At 47.0% G+C, this 16,611-nt stretch overlaps 1 protein-coding gene across 1 annotated transcript; it reads right to left on the reverse strand.

Moving 5' to 3' along the window:
* Window positions 1-833: 833 nt before the first annotated feature.
* On the reverse strand, window positions 834-14,752 carry IGBP1 (immunoglobulin binding protein 1). Its single transcript, XM_003774959.4, has 6 exons — window positions 14,488-14,752; window positions 13,926-14,222; window positions 6,862-7,057; window positions 5,776-5,855; window positions 4,905-4,999; window positions 834-4,078 (listed from the first exon to the last, which is right to left on the reverse strand). The coding sequence occupies exons 1-6, from the start codon at window positions 14,697-14,699 to the stop codon at window positions 3,930-3,932; spliced, it is 1,029 nt and encodes a 342-aa protein (XP_003775007.2). The 5' UTR covers window positions 14,700-14,752; the 3' UTR covers window positions 834-3,929.
* Window positions 14,753-16,611: the final 1,859 nt, after the last annotated feature.

Genomic DNA, 16,611 nt, shown 5'->3' on the forward strand with positions numbered 1-16,611 from the left:
GGTTTGGGGCTTTATGGATTCCTGGCTTCTTGGTGGATGTATTGCAGTAACTGGCCTTTAATTAAGAGCAAATTCTTCCCCTATCTGAGCTTTCAGCCAGTCCGATAAAAACCAAGAAGGAAAGCGATCATCGATCTAGAGTCAACCTTGACTACTGACATCGACTTTCATTCTTCCTTTCTTCTTCCACAGCTGGCTTTACTACCTCTGATTCCACCCAGGGGAGGAACAGCTCACCAGTTACATAACATCTCACCCTGACCTTCCACTGTGGACTCCTTAACAGTCCTTGGGAGAGGAAGCCTAGTGCAGGTGGCTCTAGGGAGTCTGGCTCCACTATGGATAATTTTTGCTCCCAAGGAGCCTGGGCACATCAGGATTGGCACCAGGTTGCCAAAAGACATTCTCATCTCTGGGGATTTTCCCCGAGACAAAGTCCCTTGGTAAGCTGTTGGGGCCCCGCTTCCCAAAGATTGGACATCAGCAAAATGAGGGGGTCAAAACAGCTTTGGTTATCACATTCTAAGACCCCAAACTCCTTCCCCTTCTTTGGGGAAGCTCATGTCTAAGGGCCCTTTCAAACTTTTAGTCCTAAGTCACTAATGCTAAAGTGAACCAGAGCTTCTTAGGAGAGCATTTATTTCCTACACAAAATTTTTTTAGTACATTCAGTCTTCTGGATGTCAGCTCAAGAGCTGGGCCCAGGTATTCTGGGCCTAGATTTATGTTATAAATCCCTTCTTCCAAAATACACACACATGCTACAAACCACTAAACCACGGTACTCATCTCTCCCACAAAAAGTTTAATAACACCATAGGTTTGGCCTAGGCCAAGCCCTGTGTAAAAATGAAACCATTACTCATTTTTCTTTCCATGATTTTGCTTTTACCATAGCCAAGTAGTTCACCGCCAATTGGCCTGACGAGAATTATAATATGCTCAAAATGTTAAGCACCAAATTACGTAATGAAACATTTAATTACCATTTTAACAGATGGATAGGTAATGACTCATCACTGATGCAAGAATCATTCCTGAATCAGCTATCTGGATACAGTCAAGACCACCCAACTTGTTAAGAGTAAAAGTGAAAAGTAATACAAAACCAGCAAAATAAAAATGAGGAAATGATATGGCATGCAATTAAATGAACTCCGATCGGACTTAAACAAGTAGACTCTAAAAAGTGAGAAATAAATGGAGACAAGACATTGATGATTATTATTATTTAACAGTTTCATATAATTTAACCAATGTAAATCAATTGCCATAATTACGAGTCTCAAAGATCCTGAAAACTGCCTTAGTCAACAAACACTTGATCCGTTTGCTGAATGGAGGGATGGCAGACAAGAACACAACGTATCTAGAACATAAACAAGTTTGTAAAAATCTGATGGAAGCAGATGGTGGAAGATTATGGAGGACACTACCTCTTAAAATCATGGGAAGCAGTAGAAGGTTGAAGAAGTGTTGATGAGAGACCCAACTATAATAGGCATCCATCCTCAGAGCATTGAAGGATGAAAGTAGGATAATGAGATCAAAGATGGAAAATATCTGCAATTATCTTGATTAATAAACTTTTCCCACCATCAAGGCAGCAAAGCTATCACATGTGGACTTTTAAGCGCACATGAAGAAGTAAAAATGGCAACTGAAGATGAGAAAATCAGTTAGGAGGTAACGTCATTAAAAGGGCACTAAGACTTATTCTCAAGGTAGCTGAAAGGGAAGATGCTAACGCATGGAAAAATAGCTCAGACTTTATTACTAAAAAGAAGAGAAAGAGGACCTAGAGGGTATCTGCAACTACTTTCCCTGCCTATATAAAATTTTCTAAGAATAATCTACACACACCGAGTGCATACTTAAGTTATTAGAAATCAGCAAGCGGCCTTTCACAATTGAAATTCCACAAAGTATTTTGACTATCATATAACTGACTGAGAGTATGAGATTCCACTGTGCTTACTGTCTATCAAATAAAACAAGCATTTGAGTCGGTAGAGCAAACCACCACCTTAAAAAAAAAATCTCCTCTGATTTGGGTTCTCTGCATATGTCAATGGTATACACTGTCCCCTAAAACATGAAACACAACCTTGTTCCAAGACCCACTACTTAGAAATCTATTAAGCAAGGCAGAAACTAGAATATGTGTGCTCGCCAGATCTCTCTGCTCCCGTCCTGGAGAAGATCCGATGCGGGGTCCAGATGGCGGAGGGACTCTCTAGAGATGCTGATGCGCGCCAGAAGCTTCTGTGGCATGGAATGACGCTCCGCCGGCCGCTTCAAGACTCCAGAACGCTGCAGGATGGATAGAGCCTCGTAAACGATATCCGCAAATTTCTTTGAAGCGTTGGGTCTAACACTCCATAGCAGGAAAAAAAAAACAAATGGAGGAAGACTGTATCGCCCAGCAGATGAAATGTATTTGAATGGACAGTATACGGAACCTATCCATCAGTAGATATCCAGGGATGATGAATCAGGTCCCAGACCGCACACGAGGAAGAGAACAAGTGAAATTGCTTCTATGCAACTGCAGAGTTCTTTGAACGAGCCCAAGCTTCTCTTTCAAAGGAGTTAAATCGGTCCTAATTATTGAATATGTCTGGGGATGTGCTGCTGAGAAGTGAAACATGATAATCTCCACAGAAGCCATGTCCAAGACCATCCAGGGGATAACGGAGAGGCTCTTGGGGAGCCTGAGCAGGGTCCGGGCAAGGAATTACGGAGCGGGGTATCATCAAGAGACGTACGATTTCAAAAGAGAAGTCTTGTCACGTGCCGAGAGCAAGAGACAACTCCAACACTATCCTCTTGCTGTCCAAAGATCCCAAGGAAGGACATTTGACTACCGTATGGACTCTCCCAGTTCTGAGAACCTTGAATGCTGCTTCTAAAGTCCTTAGGGAAGACATGTTGGAAGAAATGGCCATACTGCTGAGATGACAGATCCCGGAGTAGAAGTGCTGTGCATCACAAGCAATAAAACGCCGGAGATGAGGGCCTGAGCCAGCTCCCCCTTCTCTTCAAGACCAGGCAAACGTTTCTGCAAATCTTGTAGCCCGTGGCCTCCGAGAAGAAGACGGACGATCTCTGCGAGATGTCGGTTATGAATTAGCAAACAAAGCTCTCGGAAGAGCTGCAAGGGAAGAATTGTTGACTTCAATGAACTTAAGGTGAAGGAAAGAGGTGGGAAGCAGTGGCACCAGAAGTCCCAGGATCTCACGTCCCTGTCATAGCCTCCACGTGGGACCAAAGCGAGTGCTGGTGAGACCCCTAAGGCACTGTTGTTATTTGCAAACTGCTTCAAGTAGTGCCTGAGGAACAGTCTGTGAAGGCTGGCCTTGGGTGTCCACCAGAGTTCAGTTATGGCCCTGTTGATGATTCCTGAAAATGATGCCAAGAGGCAGGGGAAATCTTGGCCCCTGATTCTGTCCTTTTGTAAATGCCACGGTGCCCAAAGTACTTGGAGGGCAGAAGGGGGTTGTCACCAGTGGTTACGAGTGTAAAGAATTCACTGAGATCTTCCATGGACAAGCGGCTTCTACGTAGCCCAGCTAGGAAGGGGCTTGGTTCCATGGAGGCTTAAAACGCATGGGACTTAAACAATCCATACCACAATCAATAATACAGAGCCATTTCTCATTGCTTTTTCCTTTCCACTTACTTGGCAATGTCTGGGAAACTGGGAATCTCTGCTCAAGTGTGACGTCTGCAACAGCTGTCAGCTCATCAGCTAGGCTACAAGTGCACACTTAAGTCTTTTGACACTTTATTGAATGCACAGCAAGATGAACTGTCTCTGATGTCATTGTACACGGGAGAGGGAGGAGGGCAGGGGAGTGGGAACCTGTACAACTTTCCTTTGGAGGCGAAGATTCGAGCCCCTCTGGTCCTATTTCTTCTTGGTGAAATTAACCCATATTCTGCCGGTTGCCATAACCCCGTGGATGTGTGTCCTTCCAGTCGTCCCAATTACGCTTTTTGAGTAATGACTCTTCATCATCCTCTTCTGACTTTGTTTCCTGATCCTCATCTTGATCTGCCTCCTGATTGAGGGTCACTAAAAGAGGCAAAGGCAGGAAGAAGGAGTGACCATAAAGCAAAGCTGAGCAGAACTCCCCTGAACTTCTCAGGCCCTCGTTCCAGTCTGAAGGTAAGGGGGTAAGCCCAAGCCCTCTAGGGGAACACTACTGAGGGTAAATAACAGCCCCAGAGGACACCCAAATTGGTTCATAAGGACAAAAAGATCATCAGAGCTACTCTCAGTCCAGAGTTTCCTTCCAGTCAGCAGATCCAAAGTACAGGAAAAGAAGAGAGAAAAAAAAAAAAAAGCTGCCATGACAAGTACTGGTGATGGAAGGTAAGAGGAAAAGGTGGGCATCAGAGGGGGCACAGATGCAGTTCACGCTCTTTTACTGAGCTCAGGGTGTCCACCTTGCCCTCAAACTAGCTCATGAAATGGCTGGATCGATTGGTGCTGGATCCATGGGGCTCAACAAACAGAGAACGTGTGGATTGCACTGATCAAGTTAGCTCCAACATAGCAAGGCCCCAGGCCTAGCCACAGCACCTGGCACAGGGTGAATGCCCAAGATCAGTCAACTGCTCACCAGTTTAGAATTTACTCTACCCCTTTGGAAAGGATTGGTAATCCAAATAAAAGGACTCTGAGAACCAAGTTCTGCTTCTAAAGCCCTCGCATAAACTACAGTAGCCTCTCCCGTTGGCTACCGATTTCAACGACATGGAGCGCGAGCCTGGCACTTCTTTCTGTGTGCAATTCCTATTATCCCGCCCACTTCCTAGCTCCCTTTGCTTTAGTCCTTGAGCAGAGTACCTGGAACACAGGTTAAGTGCCTAAGAAGTGCTGGCCAATTGGTTTGTACCTTTTGAATTCTTGAATGCGTCCCATTTTTGGCGTTGCTCATACCAGTCATTCACTGTCATGGTCGCCAAGCTGGGATAGCCAGAGCCAAATACCCTTGGGGAAAGTAAATCAGCAAAAGAGAGTTAAACAAAAACAGCCCCTTCCGTTCAGTGACAGGCTCACTGAATGAGTCAGCAGCTGTCTCCATTCAGAGACACCCACCGAGAGCTCAGAAAAACTATGGCACCCCTAGGATAAGCTAACTGGGCTTCAGCAGACTAAGAGCAAGGCCAGGTTTCCATCAGAAGACAAAACATCTTCCAGGGAGGGAAGTCAGTCTAAGAAACCAAAAGAAGGGATGCATCTGACAACTGCCCAGATGAGGCTTTACTGTGGATTGGTCTCCCCCCACCCCCACCCAGGTACAGAGGAAGCTCCACAACTGTTCTCTGTCTCTTAGCCAGGGGACACAAAATGGAATCCTCAGGGAATGAAAAGTCTTTCTATCTGTAGCTGAGGGAGAAAGGTTGCCACCGACTTAGAGTTGGAAGGTCCCGAGGCCAATCTCAAACCATACTACGAACCTCATCTGCACCGGCCCCAACAAGCAGCCATCCAGTCTGGGTGTGAAGCTGACAGCATCACCTCACTAAACGCCCCCTTCCTTCCCTGCCCTCAGGCAGACACAAGGCTCGGTAGGAAGGTTTTCCTTCTTCAACCTCTTTCTTTTAGGTCTCATCTAAGTGTTAGGTTTAGGAGGAAAGAGGAAGAAGTCTCCACAGGGGAGGTCACCTTTCCATGACGCTCATCAGGTTTGTAACACGCCTCTGCCATATCAGCCTGACGCCAGAAGGCCCACAAGAGCAAGGTCCCTTCCAGGTGCTACTTACTTGGCCTGGGCAGTGTCCCGAGTGAGGATAAAAGGTTTGGTTGGAGCTCTGTTCTGAGGAGGCACCCGAGAAGTTGATGGCTGAAAAGGCAAAGGATAACAATTAGTTATCCCACCACCACAGAAATTCTGAGAGTGTTCTTAGAACCTCAGAAAGCCCTAGTTACAATCAAGTCATTGAGCATCACTTCCTGTTTTCTGTCTCCCAGACACAGCAGGAGCAGGCTAGGAATGGGGTCACAGAAAGTTCTCGCAGGAACCATCTTCCCCCAAACCAACAGTCTGCTTTTTAAAACTACTACTTGGACAAGGTCATTCCAAAGCTTTTATCCATTTCTAACCTACTTCCTTTTCCTAGCACTTAAGACCCTCTTCTTAGCCTTGCCTTCAGTGGAAAAATGCAGCTGCAAGTGCCTGCTTCCTGACAAATGGCTGTTATGTCTGAGCCTTGCTCGCCCCCTCTAAGCCTAGCCAGTAGTCCAACGCTCCCTAGCAGGAAGAGCTTCAGAAGAAACCTCCAGGAATTCTCACACTGTCCTCCACAGAAAGTCAGAGGCACGTGGTCCCAGCACCTCCTTCCCAAACAATACAGGCAAAGATGATGTGGCCAATTTCAGTCAACCTCATCGCTTCCAGAGCCAGTCCCAAGGCCACGTGGGGGACTGGGGGTCTGCGGCGGGAGCAAAACACAGGTGGCTCCTTGACCTTAAAACCTCAAACCCCACTGTGTATCAGGTGACCTTGGGAAAGGCCCTTCAGAGAGCCTGTTAATTCCTTTGGCTTTGAATGAAATAACTCTAGAATGAATTCTCAGAGAAGCCAGGAAGTTGCTCAGAGCAGAGAACTCCCAGGGTAATTAGTGGAAACCAGACAAGGAAAAAAAAGAGCCACTCCCTGTAAGCGGGGAGAGAGTCCTCAAGGCTGCAGGGCGGCCTCGTGGGACCCACCTAGCTCAACGATGACAATGGATGTTTGATTCTGAAAACAGACTGCAATGTCATTTGAGGAATTCCCTGTGGAGGTTCCAGGTCATCATGTAGCACCCACTCTTTAGAAACCCACAGCAGAAATGCAATCCCGCTCCTACCTGTTTTCCCAAGTCTCGGGCTTTCAGGATCACTATTTCTTGGTCGATGCTCTCGATCTCCTCCAAACTGATGTTGACCCACTTCTGTAAGTGAAGCAGGTAATATTCTCGAACTTGTTCCTCATCTGCTCGGCCATTTTCTACAGCAGATTCCAGAGATGCCAACTTGTTCTCCAGCTCCTTCTTCTGCTTGTATCTGTCCCACAGAATTTAATCCCACAAACACTGATGAAGTGCCTACTAGGTGTCTGGCCCTGTTCTAGGGGCTGGGGGGTACAAAAAAAGGCAAAAAAGGGAGTCTCTGTCTGCCACTAGCTGGGAGATGGGGGATCCGTGTCGAAGACTCGGTGACTGAAGCATTCCAGCTCACCATTTCCTTTGGAAGAGAAAGCAAACCTAAGGAGCCTTACTTGGGAACCTCAAGAAGGAGGTTGTCCCTTCTCTCCCCCAAAATGACTCGAACAAGCTCATAGTCATTTTCCTAAGTACAATTATCACAGCAGGATCAAGCAGCATATAAACAGTCAACATAATTTCTCCCACTCTCAGGAAATAAGTTAGTCTAGAAAGCTGCTGATGCACTATCCTGCCTCGGGAGTGGTGTCAGGTTTTATAATCCATAACCCACAATTCCTTTGAGCCACCGGGAAGAGATTATGAGAAATGGCTAGGAACTGAAGCTAAAGAGACAGAATCTGCTCTCAGAAGTTTTCATCTTTAGACAATCAGCTCAACATGTGGTCGATAGAATCTTAATTTTTCTCCAGGACACAGAATGCCTCAAAGGGGCATTCTGTTCAGGAGTTAAGCAACATCATTTCCCACAGAATCTTAATAATTGGTTGAGACTTCAGAGACCACAGAGGTTTACCTTCCCATCCATGTTAAGACTACCCCTGATAATATCTCTGACAGGCCGTCATCATCTTAAACACTTTCAGTGAGCGGGGGCCGGTCAGTCAGCCAATAAATGTCTAAGTGTTCAGGCTCCAGGCACTGTGCTGGACAGCGTGAATTGTTAGAAAGTTCTTCTTATGTGACATTTGTGTGTAGCATATATACACATATATATGTGGCATTTATATAGTACTCTAAAGTTTGCAAAGCACTTCACATGTATCATTTCATTTTATCCTCATCACAACCCTCAGAGGTAGGTGGTATTATTGTTACCATTTTACAGCTGAGTTAATTGAAGCAGACAGAAATTAAATGGTTTGTCCAGTATCGTACAGCTAGTAATTCTCCGGTGCTCTATTCCCTGTGGTGCCACTCGGATGCAACCTGAAATATGCCTTTCCATTGATTCCACTTCTGTCATTCTGAAGAGTTCGGGACAAATATTCCGTTGGATCAGCAAGCGTGGATTAACACCCACTCTGTGCCGAACATTTTGTTAGATGCTAGAGACGCATACACAAAACTGAGACAGGTTATAACCTTAAGGAACTTGCATTCTGTGGAGGGAATACAATACATTCCCAGATATGTGAATACCTGGGAGTACATTTGGGGGGAGGGAGAGAAGAGAGAGAGAGAATATGAATAAGAGAGAATATGTGATGGAACTAACCAGGCTGGGACGGTCTGCAAAGACCTCTTTTAAGAAGGTAGCCCTTGAGCCAAATGGGTGGCCTTGTGAGTGCCTCAAATCAGCCATCAAACTGCTTCATCATCTTTTTCCAGGTCAAATAATTCTGGATCTTTGAACTATTTCTCACAACATGGCTTCCAGACCCTTCATCATGCTGATCACCTTCCACTGGATGCCTCTTAAAATGGAGTAACCAGACACATGCGGCCTACATAATTAGGCTCAATGGCACAACCTTGGGATTCATCAATACTCTTTTAAGGCAACATAAGATTGTGCTAGTGTCTCTCCCAACATATTCTTACAATTGGCAACATCTGCTGATAGAAACAGCTAAACTGAGATCTGCCCGCAGGGGCAGAGGGAGCAACCATACCAATGATAATTCTAGGAAAGTGTCATGTTACAATCAACAACGGATTCCCTGGCAATGGGATCTCAAGGGCGACACATCTGGGCCTGACCCAGATAAGGTCTCAAAACAGACACTGGGGCTTTATACAGCGCTTGCTTATCACTCCTGCCACCCAAAGCTTCTTAAGCCCAGCAGCTCCTTCCTTTGAAAGATAGACCTCCCCAGTATTCTTGCTACCTAAGGAGACATCCCGGTGTAGCAGTCCTGCATGTGCCAGAGAGATAGCTCACTGGGTTTCTGGATCGGGGAGAAATGACATGGGCTGCTCCGGGCAATTCTCTGTCCCCACTCTACATCGAAAGAGCCACAGTCTTTGGCCAAACCCTCTTTCTCAGCCCCAAAGCATCACAGAGCCCCAAAAGGTGATGTTGACCCCTGAAAATCAGTCTGAAATGCCATCTAGGCCTGAGATTTCTCGGCAATAGATGTTACCTTCCAAATGCCCTTCACCGTTCCAAAAGGACTAAGAAGGGCCCCAAACTCTCGGCAGCAGTCCCGGGCGGTTAGGCTTTGGTGCAGTGATAAGAGAGCTGGGCCGTGAGTCAGGAAGTCCAAGCTCAAATCCAGCCTCAGACACTCAGTAACTGTGGGATCCTGAGCAATTCACTTCATCTCTGTCTGTTTCCTCCTTCCAGGAAAATGGGGATAATAGCAGCAGAGTTGTGGTGAGGAGCCAATGAGATCATATTTGCAAAGCGCTCAGCGTAGAGCCTGGCACACAGGAGACACTCTTACAAACGCTTATTTCCTTCCATTCCCCCTGTAGACTCTCTCCTATGCAGACAGGACTCCATTCCTAGTTCTAGAGGATATTAACAACATGGAGGAAATGGAGACAGAGTAGCGGCTCCAGTAACGCTATCTTGTAACACTCTAGTAGGTTTGGAAAACCCAGGGAAGGAAACTCTCAGACTCTTTGGACAATGTTGCAACTAAGTGATCCTTCTTCCACAGGCTCTTAGGCTCCTCCTTTCAGTGCCTTGGATCTGCACTCTGCAACTGCCAGCCCAGTACCATTAGAAGGTGCCATGCCTGACTGATTTCAGTGACCCCAGCCCATGGCTCACTGCCCAGTCTGACCATCTACTCACCAGCGGCCTGCCGTGGCTCGAGCAGGCCGATCCTTTCCTCCCCATCTCAGAGAGATGAGAGCAGTGGCCAGAGCAGCACAAGCTTGGACAAAAGCTGCAAATGGCCTGTCAGCCAAGGGCCAGGTAAGTTCTGTAGAGATTTCAGCCTGGCAGCTGGGACGCCAATATCTACTATAAGATATTGCTGGCAATCTCAGTTGGTGCGAGTCCCCCTAATGACAAAATCAAAGACCCTTACAGAAGACAGAAGCAGGCACAGGCAAATAAGGACAAAGTCAAGAGGTCTGACAAGAATGGCAGGAATATTCCAACCCCAAATGATCTGAGGCTAGTGATAACTACTAAAGGAAATAAGAAGGGCTTTAAAAAGCTACTTTGGGGATGAAATATTACAGCGAGAACTGCCGCCTGGCATTATTACACAATGACTATAATGGACACTCAAGAAAGAGAAGATCCCACTTCTCTTTGCTCTGCCAAGGACACCGAGAGTAAAGCACCATAATGGACTATAATCACTCCCTTATTAATCCGTGAGAGCTGAGACAAGTCACCCAAGCTCTCTGAGCCTTAGCTCTTTAGCTCGAAAATGAACTGATTGGACTAAATGCTCTCCAAGATCTCTTCCACTTGTAAACCTATAATTTTTAGACTTTGAGGGACAGATCAAAATTAGTTAATGGGGAGTTAAAACGCAAGGCAAATGAAGAGATGGTACAAGATCAACTGTCTTTTTTGAAGACTTCCAGTCACCAGGCCTAGAAAACTACTGTCCAGGGTACTGAAAGAACCAGTAAATGGTCTTGGAAAACTCATGGAGAAACAAGAGATGCCATGAGACTGGAAAAAAGCAAATGGCACCCTGATTTAGAAAAAGAGGAAGAATATTTGCAAACTACAGGCTGGTAAGCTCGAGTTTGATCAGTGTTTGATCTAGAACAGTGTTCTAGAATGTATTATGTTAGAGCTGTTTGTGAAAATTTACAAAGGGAGGGGTGACCCCTAAGAACCGATAGGGCTTCATCAAACAGCTTATTCCAGACTAACCCCCATTTCCTTTTATTTTCATTTCTTTATTTCTTTATTTCTTTTAAAACAGGATAGGCAGATGGGTAAATTGGGGAATATTAGAGACAAAGTAACTTGGATTTCAGCAAAGTCCTACACAAGTAGGAGAGACATGGGCTGGTACACAATATGGTCATGTGGATTCAAGTGGCAGAATGACTTGATCCAAACAGTGTTTAGAGGATCGATGCCATTCTAGGAGGAGGTCTCTGGTAGACTCCATGTCACAATCACTCTTCTTGTTTTTCTGTGGTGTTTTAACATTTTAATTTATTATTTGAAGGCACAGATAAAAACATAAAATTTAGAATTGACAAAAAACTGGGTAAGACAAATATCACACTGAATGGCAGATTCAAGTTAACCAAAGTTTATTACACATCTATGTGCCAGGCACTATGCTAACTGGGAAAAAAAAAAAAAAAACAAACTGGTCCCTGCCCTCAAGGAACTTACAATCTAAACAGGGAAACAACATGCAAGTGATTATGTACAAATAAGGTACAGACAGGATAAATCAGACTTAATAGAGGTAAAGCACTAGCACTAAGGGGGTACCAGGAAAGGATTCATGCAGAAAATGTGATTTTAGTGGAGCTGAGGGGGAACTTCAGTTGTGGGGGGCAGAGTGAAAATGCATGGAGTCAGGAAATGGAGAATCTTGTTCCTGGTGTTACTGGATCGCAGGGCTGGAGTGAGGGGATAGGGTAAGATGTTAAAAAGGCAGGAAAAGGTAAGAAGCAGCCAGGCTGTAAAGGGATTTAAAAGCTAAGTAGAGTCTGAACAGGGAACCACTGGAACTTAATAAATAACTAAATGACATGCTGAGGTCTGTGCTTTAGGATGATCATTAACAGCTGAATGGAAAATGGACTGAAGTGGGGAAGAGACCTGAAGCAAGGGAGTCAAACCAGTAGGTTACAGCAATAAGCTAGGGGAAAAGTGAGAAGAGTTTGCATCAAGATGGCAACAGTTTCAGGAGAGAAAGTAATAGTCACAAGAGATGTTGCAAAGGTGGAAACTTGACGGGACCTGCCAACAGATTTGATATTCATGGGGTGGGGGTGGGGGAAAGAGGAAAAAGCTGAGGAAGACTCTTGGATTCTGAGCCCGGGGGACTGAGAGCATGGTTGTGGAGGGAAAGAGTCAGTTTTGGACATGCTGAGTTGAAAAAATCTGCTGGCTATTGCTATACTGAGATGTCCAGTAGGCAGTTGGAGACATGAGGCTACAGGTCTAGATAAAGAGATCACAGATGATAATTGAATCCATAGAAGTTGAGGAGATCACCCAGAGACAGTACAGATGGAAAAGAGAAGAGCAGTCCAGAAACACAGGTCCAATTAGGGGCTCTGGATTAGAGATAATCTGCAAAGTAAGACCATGAAACAGAAAGCTTCCTAAGGAATAAGTGGCTGGGAGGTCCATGTAGGCACCATCGTCAGACTGTCTACACTACCAAAAAGGGCCTCACGCCTACGACAAGGGCAAATTTTGGATAAAAATCTATCATTGTCACCATTCGGAAAGGGAGGGTTGTTGGAATGAGTTCTAGGTTGACCATTTACTGTGTGCTTCACACCCCCGGAGTCTAGGCAACACACTAGGCAAGGTGAGTGGCTAAAAGTTCTGGATGATATCAGCTTTATTGAGAGATGGCTGGAGCTCTATGGCAAATCTGTCAGGAAGGTTGCAAAACTGCAAGTGGGAAAGAAAGCCAGCGTGAACGCTCCTTTAGGTGCAGCCATGCCCCCTGCTTAAAGAGCACACCACTGGGCTTCAGTGGAGGTGCCCCATGCCCGATCCTGGCAGATATCTCAACCAGAGGCTAGATAAGATCACATCTCAAGAATGCTTTGGAGGAAATTCCTACTGAAGAATGATCTGGAGTAGATGAACCATGTGATTGAATTTTTCAACCCAGATTCTGAGATCTAATCTCATCAAGAGGAGGTTTTGCAGGAAGCCTCCGCCCTTTAAGACCCACAGTTCTAGTACCTAACAGGGACACGTTTCCCCGACAGACAAGCCCACTTTCTAAAGTCCCACTGGATGCCTCAGGGGTTCTAGCACCACTAAGGAACCCTCAGTCCCAGCTGGCACTTAGAACCCATCCTGAACAGTGCTGGTTCCTTCCAGCAGAAAAGAGAAACAACCTGAGATCAGTGTAGGTTACTTCCCAGCCTTCAAGTTTCTTCCTGGGAGCGAGACAGGGAATAAGAGCCCAGTCCTGAAGAAGTTAAGAAGACTGTTCATTGAGATTGATGAAGAATCCCTAGATCTTAAGAATGGGCCATTCAGCCTGACTGGTATCTGAAGAATCCTGTCTAGAAGACACATGACTATCCCCAAGAATTCTGAAAGACTCGCGTTCCCTTTGTTTCACTAAATTTCATGACATCTTCACGTGTTAGTGGGAAGTTTCCATTTTTCACATGGAAAAATCAAGTCAGAAAAGAGTGATTTGCTCAAGACCTCACAGCATGAGTATTAATTTTGGAACCGGATGTTCTGGGTTCAAATTCCCAGGAGACTTGCTGATGAATACACTTGGGTAAGATTCCTTTCATCTGTAGTCATCAGTTCTCTTACCTCAACAGGAGGGGACTGGATTAGCTGGTGACTAACCTATAGCTATGACATACAATGTACAAAGGGGTAGGAAGAGAGTAGGACTCAGAACAAAGGTGCCAGTGTTCTCTTCTCTATACAATGGTTTCCGTGAAGGGGCTGAAGGGAGTCATCTCAACAAAGGCAGTGGCTTCTGGTAAATCTTAGACACGTCTTTCCTCAGGCTCAGTAAGGAGGAACCCCCTTAACAACAAGCTCCTTTTTTTTTTGGGTCTCCCCCAAAACATGCATCACTCCATGGAACTCTGTCAAGCCACTGACTCACCTCTCTATTTTGGCTTGTCTGTGGGACGCCATGGCAACGAGGCTTTGCTGGCTTCCCGTGGGCCCATCGAACGATTTTTTTCCAGGGGGGTTATCCTGGGTTGAGGGAAGCTCAAACTTTGTGACCTGGTAGTTCTGACATTGCTTTAAAAAGTCCATGAAGTGGGCACGGGCAGTTTGTACTTGTTCCAACCTGTGATTGAAGCTGATCTGCTTCAAAGTGAGAGCTCCCTGGAGAGCCGGTACCAAGAGATACTTGAGGTCGGTGGAAGAAATTTCTTCCAAGTCTTCATTGGGGCTGTAAGAAAGGCAGAGAGAGGCTGAGTCCGAGCCCTTGCCCCGGCTCGGACAGTGCCTCTGAGTTTCCCATGCACCAAGGGATTCGCCGCGGAGTTCAGAGTCCAGGTGCCGCCGACTGTCAAGGACCGGAGGCGAGGAAGCTACGGACCTCTGACCGTCCCCTAGAGTCCCTCCCCTGGCCGTAGCCGACTCTGCCCCTCCTCTGCTTTTCGTCCGGTCCCTATCCCCTCCGAGTCCGGTCGCTAGCTGTTCCCCCCACTCACCTGAACAGGTCAAGCTGCGCCATCATGCGGGAAGCTTTCTCCAAGCTTTCCAAACCTTGCTTCACCTTCTCCTGGATAAACCTGGAGTTCGTCGACTCGTTGGTGTCCTCGACTTCACCTAATAGCCGGCGGCCGGTCTCTAGTAGCTGCGGCAGTCGGGGCCCTACTATCTCCTCCTCGTCTTCAGTCGCCGCCGCCACCGCCTCCGCCATTTTGGGGAAGGACGGAACCGGCGGTCATCTACTTCCGGGGTCAGAGGGCACCTACTTCCCGGCCGTACCGGAAGAGCCACCATGTTGTTTTTCTCTTCACAGGCCGAGAGGGAGGGGAGAGGAGTGGGGGGAGGCGGGGCGAGGGACCCCAAGGGGCTAGCTGCCTTTTCTCTCCCTTCTCCGCCCCCCGTCTCCCGTCACTATAGCTGCAGCAGCCGTGGCTGGATCTGCGTCTCGCTTTGCCCCGCCCCGCGGCCGCAGGTCCGGCCCATACCGGGCACAGGCACAGCCCACCGCGGAGTGACTGGCAGACTACGAGGCGAGCACGACCGCGACTGGGCGGATACGAGTGCACGTATACGCGCGCGCGAGAGAGAAACCGCCGCTTTTGAGAAACGGCGCGAATCAGGCGCGCGCAGCGCCTCCGGGCGGTCGGAGGCAGGGTTAGGCGAAAGGGCGCGGTGGTGAGCCGAGAGCTGGGCGGCGGCCTGAGCGCCTCAGCCCCGGCTTTGCCCTCCCAGTGCGCCTCCCCCCATCCCACTCTATGTTGCCTCACTTCTCTGATCCGAGCTCCCCTGCTACTGTAACCCTGTGGTTGCGCTGGGACAGCTGATATTTACATGGATTTCATTTCAAGTGATCAAAGCACTTAGGCGTGCTCCTTTTCTTTGAAAGCTCCCAAGAGCCCCGAGAGCGGGCTGCCCCATGGGCGGTGCCCAGAGCTGGCCACACAGCTAAGCAAGCAAGCAGCAGGCACGAGATTCAACCCCAGCGTTCCGTGATTTTAAAGGAGGAGCTGGGTTAGCCTCTGGAGTCCAGCTTCTTAAAAGTGTGGGTCACGAGCCCAGACAGGGCTAAAACTTTATTCTCACTAAAACTTTGGTTTGTATACCCATTTTATATCCCTCTGTCCCGGGAAGAAAAGGGGTCACAAAGAGGAAGAGTTTAAGAAGCCTCGCTCTGGAGGATCCCACGATTCGGGGCGATGGCAGGTATATAACTAGGCCAAACTTGTCGTCTGTCCTTCCTTGTCAGGGAGACCCGTGACCTCAGAAAGGTACCTGCCGGTGAATTGGATTTCGGGGAGGGTGGGCTGGGCAAGGTCACCTGCCTCACTTTTCCTTCCAGAGCCCTCTGGGTCCCCAGGCCAGAGATTAGAAAGACCGGCCCGGATTCTGTCTGACCGAGGAAACGCCCATCCCGTGATTAGATAAGAGTTGAAACAAACAAAAAAGATGCAATCAGGGAGGCTAAGCCCCTTAGCATTTCTGGCCTTAACTGAATCAATTGCTATTTATGTTTGGGCTCAAACAATGGCCTGGTGGGCGAGGCCTGGGACCTGTTGTTGATGTTTTGAGTTTAGATCAGAAATCTAGCTAGTCAATTCTGAGCTATCTTTGGAGGTTTTAACAAAGAAAGAAAGAAAAAGGCACTTTTCATACTATCTCCTGAATGAATGAGGGAGTGAATATTCATTCACAGAGTCTGTGCTCCCCAGCTGGAAGTCTTCAAGCTGGATGAGTAGAGGAACACTTACTAAAAGAACTGCAGAAGGGTTTCCTGTTCTGATACCTTCCCAGCTTCCTCTTGTGGCATTAAGAACAACGAACAGATGAAGACAAGCTCCTCCTGCAAGTATTAATCACATCCTGATACACTTACAAATACCAGAGTGAAACATACAAAGCGTTTTCTTAAGCATCTGCTTAAGCATATGACAAGTTCTGGTACATGAAAGGTGATATGAAAACAAAAATGACCCTCTATCTGCCCTCTAAGAGCTTATGTTTAACTGAATTGGAACCCCAGCCTTTTGACTCCCAAGTCCAGGGTACTTTCTCCTTTCTCCGCCATGTTCCCTCACTTCAGTAAATCCTTATACCAGTAACAAAGCCATATCTGAGGGGCACTC

The sequence above is a fragment of the Sarcophilus harrisii genome, chromosome X, assembly GCF_902635505.1.
Source record: "Sarcophilus harrisii chromosome X, mSarHar1.11, whole genome shotgun sequence".
Taxonomy (NCBI): Eukaryota; Metazoa; Chordata; class Mammalia; order Dasyuromorphia; family Dasyuridae; genus Sarcophilus; species Sarcophilus harrisii.

What these genes read in the sequence shown, in the direction of transcription:
- IGBP1 (XM_003774959.4), bottom strand. Translation starts at nt 14,699, where the DNA reads ATGGCGGAGGCGGTGGCGGCGGCGACTGAAGACGAGGAGGAGATAGTA. An exon ending in AGACAAGCCAAAATAGAGAG is followed by an intron (nt 7,058 to 13,925) that starts GTGAGTCAGTGG and finishes TCTGTGGGACAG; the next exon opens with ATACAAGCAGAAGAAGGAGC. An exon ending in CGGGACACTGCCCAGGCCAA is followed by an intron (nt 5,000 to 5,775) that starts GTAAGTAGCACC and finishes ACTTTCCCCAAG; the next exon opens with GGTATTTGGCTCTGGCTATC.